At 38.6% G+C, this 17,710-nt stretch overlaps 1 protein-coding gene, 1 long non-coding RNA gene and 1 pseudogene across 2 annotated transcripts; all 3 read left to right on the top strand.

The window, feature by feature from the left end:
* Positions 1-8,960: 8,960 nt before the first annotated feature.
* LOC137734197 (uncharacterized mitochondrial protein AtMg00810-like) lies at positions 8,961-10,079 on the top strand. The gene has a single exon (XM_068473503.1). It carries the CDS (start codon positions 8,961-8,963, stop codon positions 10,077-10,079), a length of 1,119 nt encoding a protein of 372 aa, XP_068329604.1.
* A 282-nt stretch (positions 10,080-10,361) lies between these two features.
* On the top strand, positions 10,362-11,840 carry LOC137735743 (uncharacterized). Its single transcript, XR_011068682.1, has 3 exons — positions 10,362-10,754; positions 10,847-10,911; positions 11,219-11,840. It is a non-coding gene; the product is annotated as an uncharacterized lncRNA (long non-coding RNA).
* Positions 11,841-12,776: 936 nt separating this feature from the next.
* On the top strand, positions 12,777-17,149 carry LOC137735407 (probable LRR receptor-like serine/threonine-protein kinase At3g47570; annotated as a pseudogene).
* Positions 17,150-17,710: the final 561 nt, after the last annotated feature.

The raw sequence follows: 17,710 nt of genomic DNA, 5'->3' as shown, positions 1-17,710 counted from the left end.
GTAAGTGAATTGCTCCATTCTTGGTGTGCTTGGAATTTTTGTGAGCTGCCCTTGACTTCAAGCTACTGAATGTCTTCTTTCCTTTATGTGGATTTGAAATATGGCTTATCTCCAAAGAACATGCCAGACAGGAAGAAAATACATGTTAAATCCGATTCTGCGAACGACGAAGGAGTGAACCTGTGAGAACAAAGACCAAGAAAGATTGTGAAACCAAACGCCTAGGAGGATGGTTCCGTAGGTACTCTGACCATCAAATCAGAAAGTGAGAGAGATAATGGGAATAGATGTCAAGTGTATTGAGAGAGTTTAGAGTGCCTAATCCTTTTTTAGGAGTCGTGATACCTATTTGTAGATAATGAGGAATCGTTCTGAGTGCTCTGCCAATACGTTGTAAGAGTAATTGGACTCAATAGCATGGCTCTGTCCACTTAGACGTCTCCGCTGCACGGTTCAGAGCAGTCTTACCCTTGCGCAGCATGGATCAGCGCTGCTTGCCATCTGCACGGCATGGCCAGTCATGTCATCCATACCAGTCACTCTGCCAGTCTGCCGTGTAACATAGATCATGCAGTTTGGATGAGACAAGATTGATTGGCATCTGAGTGGAAGTTGTTGAGCATGGCGTGGGGTGACTACGATCGCCACTCCGGCTGGAGTGCCTAAGAGGAGATGGACACACATATCGACATCAACCTCCACAGCGTTAACAGCGGGGCTGGGTTCGCACAGCGCCATGCCGTTTCTGACGAAGATAACGCAATGGCCCAGCCGTCGACTCGACGGTGGCCGCCTGGGCATCGTGGTTCCAAGCAGTTGAATATCTACCATCTCTGTTGTTGGATCATTCTAACTCGAACCGAAGGCAGAGCGACAATCACTGTTGATCAATCGCGATGAGAAAATCACAACAAAAAAACACTAATTTACAACAATTTACATTAAGTCTAATAAGTTATAATAATTTCTCAAAAAAATTATTAGATGACATTATTTTATAAATTCAAACAAAACTACAAAAAAATTTCTAAAAATTATAATATTCTTAAAAATTAAATAATTCCTAAAAGTCCTACAAATTTCTAATATTCTGAAAAGTTTTTAAGAGTCTGTTTGGTATTCTATTTGAAATTTTTTATCATTTCTTAAAATATTTCTTAAGAACATTTCTTGAAAACAATTTTCTTTAAGACTAAAAAACATGATTGGTTTGTGATTTTAAATTTTTAAACCTTACGACTTAAACCAGATAAAGAGATCCAAAAAGAAGAGGTAGCAGGAGGGAGAAAGAGGAGAGAAGAAAAAGAAAGTAAGAGATGATTGAAGGAAAGTGAAAGAAGAGAGAGGATGGGAGGAGATACGAAAAATGTACAAAAAAAAAAAAAAAAGAGAAAAGGAAGAAAAGAGAGAGAGATAGATTTGGAGTGAGAAGGGAGGATGGTCTATAAATGAGTGAGTTTAAATTTAAAAAATCTAAAAACTCACTTTTAATGTTTTTAGAGGGTTAGTATTGAGTTCAGTTTTTGAAAATAGTCTTACTAAACGAGTTTTTAAGGTCTAAAACTTGAAAATTATTTTTGAATTTAAAAAGTTGAATTCAAGTAGAGTACCAAACAAGTCCTAATATTTCCTAAAAATTTCTAATGTTTCTTATTACTTTAGTCTAAAGTAGGGGGAACAACACTGCAATTTTGCCTTAATTTCATTTTATTTATGAGTTTGCCATTGGGCTGATTTTAGTCCAAGTTTTCCTTTATTTACAAGATTGCCATTGGCTCTTTTTGCCCCTGCTTTTGTTAGATTTCACATTATTTACAAAATTGCCACCACCTTTTCATTCTTCGTTCGGTGAGGTATCGTTTGGTATGCAGACGGGACGGGACGGAGCGGGATGGGACGGGACGGGACAGGACAAGACGGAACGGAACGGAGCGGGAGTAAAGATGCCCTAGGATGCAAACAAGGAGGAAGAAGAAGGAGACGGAGAGGTTATAATTTTGTGTTCCACGGATGTGGAACGAGTCGTTCCAGGGGGTGAGGTGGAAAGAAAATTCACCCAAAACTCGTCCCGTGGAACAGCTCGTTCCACCTGTTTTAGGCACACTAAACGTCGGACGGAACGCCTTATCCCACTCTGTTCCGTCCCGTCCCACGTACCAAACGGTACCTGAGGGTTTCAGGGATGAAAGGCCATGCCGTTCTGTCTATCTCTACTTTTGATCAACGAGTGTGTGAGCTGTGTTTCAGCCAAAACGGATTTTTCATCTCTTCCATACTCAAACCCTAGCCACTCCACCTCTCTCTCTCTCTCTCTCTCTCTCTCTCTCTCTCTCTCTCACTCTCACACAAGCAAACTCCATCTGAAAGCCGAAGAGTCCAAGGGTAAATCCCTTCGAACTCTTTGATTATGAACATCCATTGTCTTCTCCTCATCTTCTTTTTCTGTTGCTTCTTCGACCAGTAGGAATGCTTCAGGTGGTGCTGCTACTGCTACCGCTATGACATTTGAGCGCTTAGCAGGTTGGGGAGGAAGACGACGACAAATCCGCTCTGAGTCAGCTTGGCCTTCTCCGCAACACTAGCTATACTTCTTCCACAACTTCTGCTACTTCTTTTGCTGCTAATGGGCGGGGGTTATCCACCTGGGTTTCTTGCAAAAGAGCTTCATTTGCCAGCGCTGCAGAGATTCTGGCCTCATCTCCTCCAAAATTTGGCAGTACCCGATGTGGGTCTGGTCTTTTTCTTAGAGGTTTCAGCGTGGAAGCTTCTTCTGCTGATCAAATGAGTCTCATTAAGCAGCTGAGGGAGCGAACCAATGCGCCGATCAAAGACGTTAAGGCTGCAATTATTGATAGCAATTGGGACATTGGTTAGAACCCTTTTCTCCCATTGTTCTAAAAATCCCAGCCTAGCACCGCCCCGATTAATGACTAGGTGTTTGAAAATTAAGAAATGGTGCCTAAACCTGTTGAGGTGCCCGCCTAGCCCTCCCAAATCTGCCTAGGTTGCGACTCACTTAGACAGAAAATAGATAACTTTAATTTTGCATTTTATTTTTTCAATAAATTGTAAGAGACTTGTTGAATACTTAAAAGAATACACATTATATGCATGTTCTTCATGTTCTTCATTATGTTCTAATACTTCATAATATACATGTCATTCTATTTTGTAGTTTATAATGAAATTATATAAACATATATATATATATATATATATATTTGTTTTTTAAGTTCTAAAAATCCTCGCCTAGCGCTGCTTAGGCACTAGGCGGCTGGTCACCGCCTTGATTAATGCCTAGGCATTTGAAAATTAAGAAAGGTCCTATAGACCTACTAAGACGCCCGTCTAGGCACCCGCCCAGACCCGCCTAGGCAACTCACTTACGTTGAAAATAGATAACTCTCATTTTGCATTTTATTTTTTTCAATAAATTGTAAGAGACTTGTCGAATACTTAAATGAGCACACATTATATGCTTGTTCCCCATGTTTTCATTATGTTCCAATACTTCATAAAATATGTGTCATCCTATTTTGTAGTTTATGATGAAATTATATATATTTTAGGGTAAAGTACAAAAAACTACCTCAACTATTGGGGTCACGACAGTTTCATACCTCATCTTTTAAAATTGACAATGTTATACCGCATCTTACGAATTTGTGACAATGTCATACATCCGTCAATTTTTCTGTTAAGTGCTGACGTGGCAAGAGACAGGGGCCACTCACTAATCCAACTGGATTAAAAGATAATTAAATATATTTTTAATAATTAAATATTAAAAAAATTAAGAATAAAAAAGCAAAACAAAAAAATTTCCTAGGGTTGCAGGGACCTTTCCCCTCTCCTTCTTCTTCTCCTTCTTCTTCTTCTCCTCCTTCTTCCTTCTTCTGGGTTTCTTTTTTTTTTCTCCTGGGTTGCAGTTTCTATTTTTTTTTTCCTCCTCCTGTTCTTCCTTCTTCTTCTTCTTCTTCTTCTTCTTCGGTTCTTCCTAGGTGGGTGGGGTTGGGTTTTCAATTTTTTTTTCCCTCCTCTTCTTCCTCCTTCTTCTTCTTCTACTTCAGTTCTTCCTCCTTCCTCATTCTTCTTCTTCTTCTTCTTCTTCGGTTCTTCCTCCTTCTCTTGGGGGGCGGGTGGGGTTGGGCTTTCAAATTTATTTATTTTTCTTTTTTTTTTTTGTGTTAAAGATTAAGCAGAAGAAGATGAAGATGGGGAAGAGAGAGAGGGGGAGGGAAGGGACGACTAAGGGTTTTTTTTTTTTTAACTTTTATTTATTATTTTAATATTGAAAAAATATTAATTTTTTTTTTTAGTTTTTAATAATTTTTTAATAGAAAGTGGTCCCAATCTTTTGCCACGTCAGCACTTAACAGAAAAACTAACAGAAAAATTGATGGAGGTATGACATTGTCACAAATTCGTAAGATGCGGTATGACATTGTCAATTTTAAAAGATGAGGTATGAAACTGTCGTGAGCCCAATAGCTGAGGTAGTTTTTTGTACTTTACCCTATATTGTAAGTATAAACATACACTTATTTACATAATTTGTATCTCTGAAATTTGAGTTCTTTGACTCAAATATCCTTAGGCGGACACCAAAATTTTGATCCCAACATCCAATTTAATTAATTCAACTTTGGTACGTGAGTTAAGAGTTTTTCTGTGACTGTATTACTGTGTTTGATAAATGAATGATGAATTGGAAATAGTTTCTTACTTATGTTTTTATTAGGTGTGTACTAAATTGGATGTTGGTTTGGTTATTTCCGAACATTTCACATGACTTTCATTACCTAATTCAGAATATGAAAACCCTAACCTTAATTTTGTAAATTGATTTTGGTACCTGCAAATGAGAAAAGGGTAAAGTTTCGCATCCCATTAGTGTTTGATCCTGAAATTAATTTATCTGTGAGTCCTGGATCTCTGTACATTTTGGGTTAATTTCAACGACTTTCTCTTTTCGAATACCTTTTTTAATTTTCTATTTTTGTCTTTGAGCTTCTGCTTTTTGGGCATTTTGGGTTGTATTTTTTGTTTCCCAGTCGACTGGAAATATAGAGGGGGGAGAGAGAGAGAAATTGCTCTTCAATAACTATGCTTATATATTTCTTAGGGTCTGGTATTTGATTAATTAGAAATGACAGCTTTACTTGATTGATGTTTTTTATTTATTTATTTATTTTATTTTTTATTTATCAATTTAAGGTACTATGAATTGGGACCCAACAATCCACCATATGCTGCCAAGTTCTACGACTTTTGTGGGGCTGAGGATCCTGAGGCATCCATCTGCACTACCAGTTTCCATGTTTCTATGATGACGATTGATCCATGTAATATCTCTCTTTTAAGATTCATCATTTCATTCAGTCTTGCTCTTGCACTCTAACCAAGGTTCTGTATCTCCAATAATCTCATCTCTTTTATAGAAACATATTGGAAGAACAAGCCGTCCTAACAAGCCGTCCTAAGCCGTCCTACCTTGTCCTAACAAGCCGTCCTAAGCCGTCCTACCTTGTCCTACCTACACACTTGTATCCCTTAATTTAGGGTGATTGGACATAAGCCTTCCCGTTTTTTATGTATATATATCCTTGTAATCTTGTAGAGAAATATAATGAGAAAAAGCATTCTCTTCCATATTTTCCACATGGTATCAGAGCCGGAACCTTAACCGGCCTGACTCCATGTTGTCCCTTCTCTTCTTCTGCACATTCGTTTCGATAATGGCAGAAGATAATTTTTTTTGGCTCAGAAGCTGAAAGCTTCACAGCTTCTCGCCCTAGTTTTCCAGAAGCTGAAGTCAACCCAAACCAACGTTTGTGTTCTGTGTTGTTAAATGAGTTTAACTATCTTCCATGGTCTAGATCAATATCTCTTGCCCTTGGAGGAAGATCCAAACTTGGATTCGTCAATGGAAGTATTGAAGCACCTGACGTCGCATCGCCGGAGTATGAAGCATGGCTGTGCAAAGACCAGCTGGTTATGTCGTGGCTCCTCAACTCCATGGATCCTAAGCTGTCTGAAATTTTCAGTTTTTCAGAATCCTCTAGTGCTCTTTGGAAGGCAGTCAAGGACATGTATGGAAATCAAAACAATGCTGCTCGAGTGTTCCAGCTTAAGAGGAATCTCGCAAGTCTTCAACAAGGTGATAAATCCTTTGTTCATCATCTCGGTTGCATGAAAAACATGTGGAACGAACTAGATATGTATCGACCACACACTATCGATACTGCCGTACTGTTAAAAAGGTCCGAGGAAGACAAAATCTTTCATTTGCTTGCAAGTTTGGGTTCTGAATATGAAGATCTTAGAAGCCATATTCTAATGAATCCCGAACTTCCATCATTTGCAAGTGTTTGCACTACTATCCAGCGAGAAGAAGTACGCAGAAAAGTCATGAATGTTGACGTAAAACCTAGTGTGTCTGAGGCTAGAGCTTTTGTGACAAATCACAAGTCATTTGGAGATAAAGTATACAAGGGAAAAATGCCAGATCTGAAGTGTCTACATTGTAATAATGTTGGACATCTAATAGATCGATGCTGGATATTGCACCCTGAGTTGAAGCCAAGGTTTGAGAACAAGCCTTTAAGAGATCATAAGGGCTCACACGCTAGACCACATACAAACAAGTACCATGTTGCTGCTGCTACATCCATCGGTGGGTCGATGAACTTTACAGCCAATCCGGCTGACTTGTTGAATGAGTTCTCAACCTACCTTCAAACCAGAAAAGGAAGCACAGGTGAAACGTCGACTGGGGAAAGTCAAACTGCTCTTCTTGGACAGTTTGCAGGGTTCTTAGCTGAATCTGGTCATGTACCTCAAGGAGACATTCCAAGTATCATGTGTGCTCTTTCAACTGCTCTAAATGTTAGTCACTCTCATGATTTTTGGATTATAGACTCAGGTGCCACAGATCACATGACAAATCAATATTCTAAGCTATACGATTTTGAAAGCTACACTAAACCATCACTAGTTTCTGTAGCAAATGGTAGAGGTGTGCCAGTTCTAGGTAGAGGGAAAGTTAAACTGATCTCAGAAACTGTTGAGTCCACAGCGTTATATGTTCCATCTTTTCCTTTTCAATTATTGTCCGTAGGAAGGATTACAAACTCTCTAAACTGTCGTGCAATTTTTTCCCCACACAATGTTGTTTTTCAGGATCTAGCCACCAAGAAGCTGATTGGTGAAGGTCACTACCTAAATGGGCTGTACTATTTTTTAGAGAACCTCAATGTTCCAAAGGGGTTCCAAGTCAGCTCAAACCTAGAACATCGGTTGTGGCATCAACGCCTAGCCCATCCCTCAGAATCTGTGTTGTCTACGTTGTTCCCTAGTTTATGCAAATCCTCCCTTGTATGTGAAATTTGTCATTTGTCAAAATCTACTAGACTTCCATTCAATTCTTCCATGTCTAGGACTAGCAAGTTGTTTGAGATGGTGCACTCCGATGTTTGGGGACCTGCACCTCTAGAGTCTTTTGATGGTTATAGGTACTACGTTATCTTTGTTGATGACTTCTCAAGAGCCACTTGGTTGTACCTCCTAAAATTCAAAAGTGAAGTTATGGATGCTTTCAAGGACTTTCATAATCTTGTCATGAACCATTTTTCGTCCCAAATCCACATACTAAGGTCTGATAATGGCACTGAATATACATCCAAAAATATGACTAACTATTTGAGCACCCATGGAATTATACATCAAACAAGTTGTGTAGGTACTCCTCAGCAAAATGGAATTGCCGAAAGGAAGAATCGGGACCTACTTGAAAAAACCAGGGCGCTAATGTTGCAAATGAATGTGCCTAAGAGGTTCTGGTCTCAAGGAGTTCTTGCAGCCACCTACCTTATCAACAGACTGCCTAGTCGTGTTCTGGATACAAAATCACCATCTGAGGTTATGCAAAACAAAAAAATTAATCTTTCCCATCTGAGAATATTTGGATGTGCATGTTATGTTCATATTCAATCCCATCACCGAGACAAGCTTGATCCCAAAGCTGTCAAGTGTGTTTTCATGGGATACACCTCCACCCAAAAAGGGTACAAATGCTACAATCCGTGCTCCAGGAAGATGTTTGTCTCAAGAGATGTACGGTTTGATGAAAACCAACCATATTTCAACAAATCATCAGATCAAAATCGTCAGGGGGAGCATTTCCTAGATCTCTTCCCATTGCCAAATCCAGTCGAACCAAGTGACTGTGTCCATTCACTACCTCACAACCGGGACTCTCATGCAACTCTTAATGACAACCTGCTTATTGGAGACGACACTGAAGCCTCAGAAGCACAAGTAGTTCCTCATGACCATAACACAACATCTATACAAGAGAGTGGAGCTGAACCTATTGTGATCCCAGCTCAACCCCGCAGGAATTCGACTCGAGATCGACATCCACCATCAAGGCTGCAAGACTATGAAACTTACCATGCAAGGTACCCTATTCACAAGTTTGTAAATTACTCCAAAGTCTCTCACTCTCATGCAGCCTTCCTCAGTAAACTGTCCTATGAAAGTGAACCAAGGAACTTTCAAGAAGCCAATCGTCAAGTTGTGTGGAGGCTAGCCATGGAAGAAGAACTCAAAGCCTTGAATGAAAATAAAACCTGGAGTGTAGTTCAACTCCCCAAAGGCAAGAAGGTGGTAGGCAGTCGGTGGGTCTATAAAATCAAGTTTAATTCTGATGGCTCAATTGAACGACACAAGGCAAGATTGGTGGCTCACGGTTTTACTCAAACTTTTGGAGTGGACTATAAGGAGACATTTGCTCCCGTGGCTAAGATGAGCACAATAAGGGTTTTGTTATTTGTTGCAGTGAACCATGAATGACCATTGTACCAAATGGATGTAAAAAATGCTTTTTTACATGGAGACCTCGAAGAGGAAGTCTACATGCAACTACCCCTGGTCATCCACAACCACAGAATTCAGGTATGGCTTGCAAGCTTCATAAGTCAATCTATGGCTTGAAACAATCTCCTCGTGCCTGGTATGCCAAACTGAGCTCGGTACTTGAAAATTTTGGGTTCAAGAGAAGTCATGCTGATTCCTCCTTGTTTGTTCGAATAGGATCAGTTGGCAAATTAGTTGTACTAATCTATGTTGATGATGTCATCATCACAGGTGATAACATTGATGAGATTCACACTCTTAAACATTCTCTTCATCAACAATTTGCTATTAAAGACTTAGGAGTTTTAAAATACTTCCTTGGGATTAAACTGGCCACTTCCCCCAAGGGACTTTTTTTGAGTCAAAGGAAATATGTGATTGACTTACTTCAAGAAGTGAAGATGATGAATTGCAAACCAACTCGTACTCCTCTTGATAGCAAATTGAAGTTGGACTTGACAGGAGAACCTCTCAGTGATATCAATTACTACCAACGATTGGTGGGTAAGCTTATATATCTCACCATCACCATACCGGATATAACTTACGCCGTCAGTCTTGTAAGCCAATTCATGCATGCACCCACTGAAGCTCATTTAAATGTTGTTAAAAGAATTCTCAGATACCTCAAAGGCTCCATTGGTCGAGGAATCGTCATGAAAAACAATGGTCATACTCAAATCATTGCCTACACCGATGCTGACTGGGCAGGGAATGCTATTGATAGAAAATCCACTACTGGCTACTGCACGTTGGTTGGAGGAAACCTCGTGACATGGAAGAGCAAAAAACAAAATGTAATTGCTCGCTCAAGTGCCGAAGCTGAGTATAGAGCCATGGCTTCCACTGCATGTGAACTCATTTCGCTCAAGGGCCTTCTCTCGGACTTGGGGTTCTCAATCAATACACCTATGTCTCTTTTCTGTGACAATCAAGCAGCTATGCATATTGCCTCCAATCCGGTGTTCCATGAACGCACCAAACCCATTGAAGTTGACTGTCACTACGTTCGGGAACAAGTCCAGTCCAAGGTAATTCAAACCACATTCACTCGAAGCCAAGATCAACTTGCTGATATTTTCACGAAGTCTCTTGCTTCTCCTCAGTTTCAAAGTCTGCTCTCCAAGCTTGGATCAATTAACCTCCTTGATCCAGCTTGAGGGGGAGTATTGGAAGAACAAGCCGTCCTAAGCCGTCCTAACAAGCCGTCCTACCTTGTCCTAACAAGCCGTCCTAAGCCGTCCTACCTTATCCTACCTACACACTTGTATCCCTTAATTTAGGGTGATTGGACATAAGCCTTCCCGTTTTTTATGTATATATATCCTTGTAATCTTGTAGAGAAATATAATGAGAAAAAACATTCTCTTCCATATTTTCCACAAAACATGAAGTTGATGCGTAATTGGGTTTTTTTTTCTTGAGGTCTGTGTTTATTTTCATTACTGTATTGATGTTTTCTGCCGTTGTTTATACAATTCTAAGAGGAGAGAGATTTATGGCATGAGGGTAAAAAAAACAAGGGAAGGAGGGAAAGATGAGGAAGGCACGGGTTGGCATGAGTTTTATTTAATTGGTTTGGGATTTTGTTTATGTTTGGGATTCTTTTCCCTAATTAATATTTTTTTTGAATTCATATAGAATTTTGTTTATGTTTGGGGTTGTCATGTTCGAGTATTTAATTTGGTATTTAGTAGTTTACGTTACAGTTGTTGGTTTTCCAAGCGATAATGCTTTTTCTGATATATGTGCAAATGTTAACACTTTGTAGATTTTCAGTTTTTAAACAATAAGATAATGTAACCGTTTAGACTCCAGAGTGCTTTGTCATTAAGGTAAATGATTTTCGTTTTTTGCTTTGTGCCTTTTCTGATTCATGTTTTAACACGTATTGAATAATTTCCAAATTAACGATTGGTTCTTGCAGCTGCGTGAAGGGACGGACTATTCAAGTTTCGCAAGTTAATTTAAGGGTCTTAATCACTATATAAGGTTTCCATTTCTAATCCTTATACCTTCCGCCTTTCCCCTTATTAAGAAAATTTTACTAATTGTAATTGTAAAATGTTATTAAGGTGAGAAAGGGATCATCGACCTGAAATGAGCTTTTTATGTAGCAATTTATCCACTCATTCACCTCAAATTCTTTTTCTTCATAGATTGTTTTGGTACCTGCTCTCTCATTTTTTTCATAGGCACAACTCTTTAATTCTTCTGTCTGTTTTCAGCTTTGAATTTTGGATGACAAGCTCTGTGCTTATACATCGATTTCTCTGCTTCTTCTTTGTAAATCTTGCAGGTCAGGACGACACACCTATTGGGGCAATGTCGGGATGTTTAGGCTTGGGTGGAGACGTGGACTTATAGAAGAGGTGAAGTAGCTTAGCTCTCTGTCATTAACTTTATCTGTTCTATGCATCTCTACAATCTTACAATGCTCTTTTATTAAAGTGCAAGATGTTGGGACCGGTTACTGGAATATGAGATTTGGAACAAAAGTGGTGCAAGAGTCGAACCAAGTGTGAAATTCACATTGAAAATGACTGGTCAAAATGCTAATCATATTCTGAAAAATGTTGGGTTTCCTGATGAGTACTCTGGCTGAATTCAAGAGGCTAATTTAGTGATTTGCAGTTAATTTTGTAAATTTATTGAATGAAGTCATTTGTTATTTAGCTTATCTTGTGTTTAGTTTGGTTTTAGGAGAGGGTTGCGCATGATCTGTAGAATCATAATTAAGGGTCAGTTTTTCCAACAATTTTTCTTTTTCTTTTTGCTGCATGTTTGTGCATGTTTGGTCTCTGAGATTTTGTTTTTAGTCACTGTTGATTTGTAGTTTATGTCTCCCTTTGGCTACATATTGACACAAGTTTATTCTTGGCATTTTTTTGTTAGGGTAAGTGGTTTGGCCAGTTCTGTATTATCATTTTTACTTAGTGTTGATGTATAAGGTGAACTCTCTTTGCATCAACTTGAACAAACATTCTTCTACTTAATTGCCTAGCTGATGAAACAAGAACGAAACACTTTTTATGTTTTTTTGTTTAACTGCTAAAACAGGTGGCTGGCCTGTAGGACATATATTTTGCCATCTTAACTTCAAGGGCAATATATGTGTAAAATGCATGTTGCTTTTGTTTCTCAGGGAAACAAAGAAAGCATTTTTTGCAACCATATCTTTTGTAATTAGCTCGGTTGAATGTATATAAAAGCCAAACTGCTTATCTTACCGACACCGTTGACTCATCTATCCCTTTTGTTTGTTCATGATTATGTTGAATTTTTTTCCAGGTTAAAATGTGTTTTATTAAGACTGGTGCATTCAAGTCCTGCAGGAACGCATGGACATTTTTTCTAGTATTTCCCAAAAATTTTCCCCCCCATCCTAATGACCAGTCAAGCCTTATCTTAACTTCTAAAACCTAATGGCATTTCCAGCCTCATCCCTGATGCGATTTCAATCTCCCAAACTCCTTAGTTATACCAAGCGGACCTGTGGAGGGGTCGTCCTTGGATTCAATTTGCATTCTCCTTATCTTGATTACCTACCACACCTTGCACTCTCCTTATCTTGATATAGTTGACCCACTTGGTGTTTACTTATTCCATTCTATAATCTGGTGCTGGGTGTATTTTTTTTTGTTTTGTTTTGTTTTTTGAGACCTCTCACTTACAAGTGAAAAAGGAATATCACTAGACCGTAGTAAGTGGTCAATCTGATGCTAAGTTAGTGGCAAAATAGTAACGAAGTGTACAATGAGTTCGTGAATAACAAGTGCCTCAGTGGTTACTTAATGAAAGAACTGTACAATATATGAGTTTCCAAATTATGTTCCAAAAAATTTGAGATTATCCTGATCCAAAATTTTTGAAATGAAAATTAAAAACTTATTTCCAATCCGATTCATGCAAAAAAAAACCCGCAAAATGTTAAACAAAACCGACCCCAATACTGTGGCATCATTAACTAGGACAGTAATTGCGTGTTTTGGGGGATGAATATGCCTCAACGTATTGATATTATGCGGCAGGTTGCTTATAAATTAGATGTATTCTCCGCAGAGCTGCTGTAAGCACATAACAAGAAGCAACCACCATGGGGATGAACAAGTTCTTTTCAGTTTTGCTTTTCTCATATTTTTCCTTTCATGTCCTTATTTTTCACTCATGCCTTGCCTTGAGACTGAGTGGAAATGAGACGGATCGATTGGCCTTGCTTGAAATCAAAGCGAGGATAACCTATGACCCTGTTGAAGCCTTGACTTCATGGAACGAAACCAACCATTTTTGCAATTGGCGTGGTGTCACATGTGGTCGTCGTCACAAGAGGGTCACGGTGTTGAACCTGCAGTCCTTCAATCTTTCAGGCTCTCTGTCACCACATGTTGGGAATTTGAGTTTTTTGAGAGTACTTTCTCTCACCAACAATAACTTGAGCCACAAAATTCCTCCAGAAATCGGCCGTCTCTCAAGATTGCAAGATATAGTTTGGGAGAATAATTCCCTTACCGGTGAAATTCCCTCAAACTTATCGCGTTGCTCTCAGCTAACCAGAATTGCTTTTGGTGGGAATTTTCTTGTAGGAAGACTTCCTGAGGAGGTTGGCACTTTGTCGAAGTTGAGAATAATTTCGATACTCTTCAACAAACTTACAGGAAGTATCCCCTACTCCTTTGCCAATTTATCATCTCTTGAGTTGCTTATAGCACCTGGTAATGATTTTTATGGGCGTATTCCAGATATCTTTGGTCAAATGGCCAATTTTAAAGCTCTTGGTTTGGGTAGTAATAGGTTCTCAGATGTGATCCCTCCCTCACTCTATAATCTCTCTTCCATTAGTATCATTGACGTTACAGTCAACAGAATCCAAGGCACTTTACCTCCAAACCTAGGTATTGTCTTTCCAAGTCTAGAATATTTAGGGGTCGGCCACAACAAATTTACTGGACCTCTTCCCATTTCGTTATCTAATGCCTCAACTCTAACTTATCTTTGGATGGAAGGAAACAAATTTCAGGGGAAAGTTCCTTCTTTGAAAAGTTTAGTTAATCTTGAGTCCTTGAATATTGCTTACAACAATCTTGGAAGGGGGGAAATCGATGACTTGAGCTTTGTTTGCGATCTGACTAATGCTACCCGTTTACAACAACTGATGTTCGATACAAACAATTTTGGGGGCAATTTAACTCAATGCATGGCCAACTTGTCTTCTTCTCTTGTATTCTTGCATGTAGAACACAATAAAATATCAGGAAGCATCCCCCATGGGATTGGAAATCTGGCTAACCTAGAGAGCATTTGGTTTGCTCAGAACCAATTTTCAGAAAGCATCCCCACTGATGTGGGAAAGCTTTGGAAGTTGTACGAATTAGATTTGGGTTTTAACAATCTCTCCGGCTATATCCCGTCGTCATTTGGGAATTTAAGTGAACTATCCATATTGAGTTTAGCCGGTAACAAACTTGACGGCAATATTCCCTCAAGTCTAGGTGAGTGCCAGAAATTGATTACCTTGATTCTTGCTAATAACAACCTCAGCGGTGTCATATCCCCTCAAGTCATTGGTCTGTCATCTTCCTATGTGGAATTGGATTTCTCTAAAAATTAGTTGACTGGTTTCCTTCCCAAAGAAGTAGGAAATTTGATAAATCTGGAGAAAACATGCTGTATGGGGAAATTCCAACAAGTCTTGGTAGTTGCATAAAAATTGAATCTCTAGACCTGCAAGGAAACTTCTTTCAAGGGACGATTCCATCATCTCTGAGTTCACTAAGAGGAATCAAAGAATTATATCTTTCTCGCAACAACTTGTCAGGCTCGATTCCAGAATTCTTAGAGCGTCTTCAAGTTTTGCAATCTTTGAATCTATCTTATAACAACTTTGAGGGCATGGTACCAATGAAGGGGGTTTTCAGGAATGCAACTGCCACATCGATTGAAGGAAATAGCAAGCTTTGTGGGGGAATTCCTGGATTCCATTTGCCCAAGTGCAAACTCCAACATTCCAACTGTTGGTATTCACAAGAGTTTACTAACTCAATACCAGTGATAAGTTTACAAACTCTATCACACCTCTCACTTTCACTCTCAATAAAATTGGACAAAGAAATAGAGAAAGGAGGGAAGCAACAAGCTTTGGTAAAACACTTGGACTTTGATATATGAAAGAAGTAGCAAGCTTGGTGATAACAAACACTTTGAAATATTAGAAGAGTTTACAACTCTTAAAGCTTACAAGCTGAAAATGAGAATGGAAATGGGATTTGGATGGGATGCTATAAAGCTTAGCAAGATGGCCTATTTATACAAAACAGAAATTGATAAACAATGCAACAACACATGCAATGAATGGAGTGTTTAACATCTTTACACCCTTTAAAACACATGCAAGAACTTTGGACAGTCTAGCACACATATGCAGCTATCTTTCCAGCTTGCAATCAACACTCTTTCGGCTAATACACAGCAGCACACTGCTGTCTTCCTGCTAGCACATCACATGGCAGCACACTTGCTGTCTTTCATCACCATTTCAGCTAGCACATGGAGGAAACTTTAGTCTTTGTAGTTGCAGCATGTGTGGATACAACCTGTAAAGAAACTAACAGCTAGAAGCAACCTTTTATAGCCTGTTTTTATTTGAATTTCCAACACCAACAAGGGAGGATTAAGCCCAAAAATGAAATTGATAATTTCTCTGGTTTGTGGGATTCTTGGCGTTACTTTTGCACTAGTCTTTTTGTACCTCCGTCGGCCACAGAGGGCAAAAATAGAGCGGACTTCAAGTGATTCAGAAAAATTTCTCTCAGTCTCTTACCAAAGTCTTCTCAAAGCTACTGATGGATTTTCCTCTGTCAACTTGATTGGTATGGGCAGTTTTGGGTCTGTCTATAAAGGAGTACTTGAGCAAGGTGAAACAATTGCTGTCAAAGTACTCAACCTTGCTCGTCTGGGAGCTTACAAAAGTTTTATTGCTGAGTGCGAGGCTTTAAGAAATATTAGACACCGTAATCTTGTCAAGGTACTCTCGGCATGTTCTGGTTTTGATTATCGCGGTCACGACTTCAAGGCCTTAATTTATGAGTTCATGGTTAACGGGAGCTTGGAGGAATGGTTGCATCCAACTCATACAATTGGTGAGACAAGTCAGAGGCCAAGGAGCTTAACAATTTCTTAGAGGTTGAATATTGTTATTGATGTTTCTATGGCACTGGATTATCTCCATCATCATTGTGAGACGCCAATAGTTCATTGCGACCTCAAACCCAGCAATATTCTTCTCAATGAGGACATGGTTGCACATGTAGGTGACTTCGGGTTGGTGAGGTTCCTCCCAAAAGCTGCTGAAAATTCTTCGGGAAATCAATCAAGTTCTTTAGGGATCAAGGGAACTATTGGTTATGCTCCTCCAGGTAAATACACAGTTGTCTATTTTTTCCTAGCTAGTATTTTAAGATTGTGCAGTATTTATTTTAAAATTTTCAAATATGAAATGGCCTTTTAGCACTTCACTAGAAAATTAGAATATAATGTTCTGAATTGTGGAATGCAGAATATGGCATGGGACATGAAGTGTGGACACAAGGTGATGTGTACAGCTTTTGTATCCTCCTGTTGGAAATATTTACAGGAAAGCGACCAACCGATAACATGTTTGAGGGAGCTTCAAACCTTCATAACTTTGTGAAGGCAGCTCTGCCAGAGAAAGTGGAAGAGGTTTTGGATCCTGTTCTTGTTCAAGAGAGTGATTGTCATGACGAGGATAGCAAAAGGAATCACGTCCAAATTGAAAAAAGTTTAATGTCAGTTTTAGAAATTGGTGTTGCTTGCTCAGCAGAGTTGCCTAGAGAAAGATTGGACATCAGTGATGCTATGGCACAAATGTGTCGGATCAGAAACAAACTTCGAGCAAGTGGTATATGTGAATAGAAGCTTATTGTTAGTACGTGGTATAGCATGTAATATTAATATATTTTATGTGAGAGAGTTCTCGTATTTGTTAAATAAAAAAATACAGTACATATGGCTAGTTGATCAATGCTTGCCAAACAAACTTATTTGCATACGAATTATGCTTGATCGATGAAATTCTAGCTTTACCAAACATTAAGTGACAAGTGGAGATGGGATCAATTTGCAGGTCTATGATAGAGCATTCATGTAAAGATGTTTTGTGTATATTCACCCCAAAACACTTTAAGTGACAAGTGGAGCGTATGTCTGGTAAAGTTAAGGGTTAAAGTTAAGTTGATGATGTAAGACTTAATTACATTTTGTAACGTCAATTTTCGGCTATATTGCTCAAACATGTTATATTTTAGAGAATGTGCTAGTTTGTGAAGAAGGATTCAAAACTACATGTGTTTTTGTACTCTATCATTCTTGTTGGTATAATGATTGGCTTCTCATACAAATTATATATATATCATTTGCATGTTGCATTTCATTATTTTTTTGGAAAGCATTTGTTTAGGGGAAGCTTAACAATTTGAAGATGTGTTTCTTTCGATGTTTATTTATTTATTTTTCTTCGACTATTTCTTTGTTTTACTTTCCTCTTTTGAATTCGTCCTCACTTTCAAGTTTCATTCTTTTGAAGTGATTCCAATTCCTAGTAAGGAAATTTTTTTCCGTCTCATCTTGTATACATAGATAATTTATCTATTCATAGTAATCATAATTACTCTCGATGAATTTCATATTTTGGAACCATTGCATGATGTTATCTACACCATTGAAAGAATTATCAAATTCAATAGAGAGAATTACTGGAATTTTGCAAATCCTAAAA

Source organism: Pyrus communis, chromosome 5 (genome assembly GCF_963583255.1).
Source record: "Pyrus communis chromosome 5, drPyrComm1.1, whole genome shotgun sequence".
Taxonomy (NCBI): domain Eukaryota; kingdom Viridiplantae; phylum Streptophyta; class Magnoliopsida; order Rosales; family Rosaceae; genus Pyrus; species Pyrus communis.
This window is presented reverse-complemented; position numbering and strand designations above follow the sequence as displayed.

Coding starts and splice junctions, on each gene's coding strand:
- LOC137734197 (XM_068473503.1), top strand. CDS start 8,961: ATGGCTTGCAAGCTTCATAAGTCAATCTATGGCTTGAAACAATCTCCT.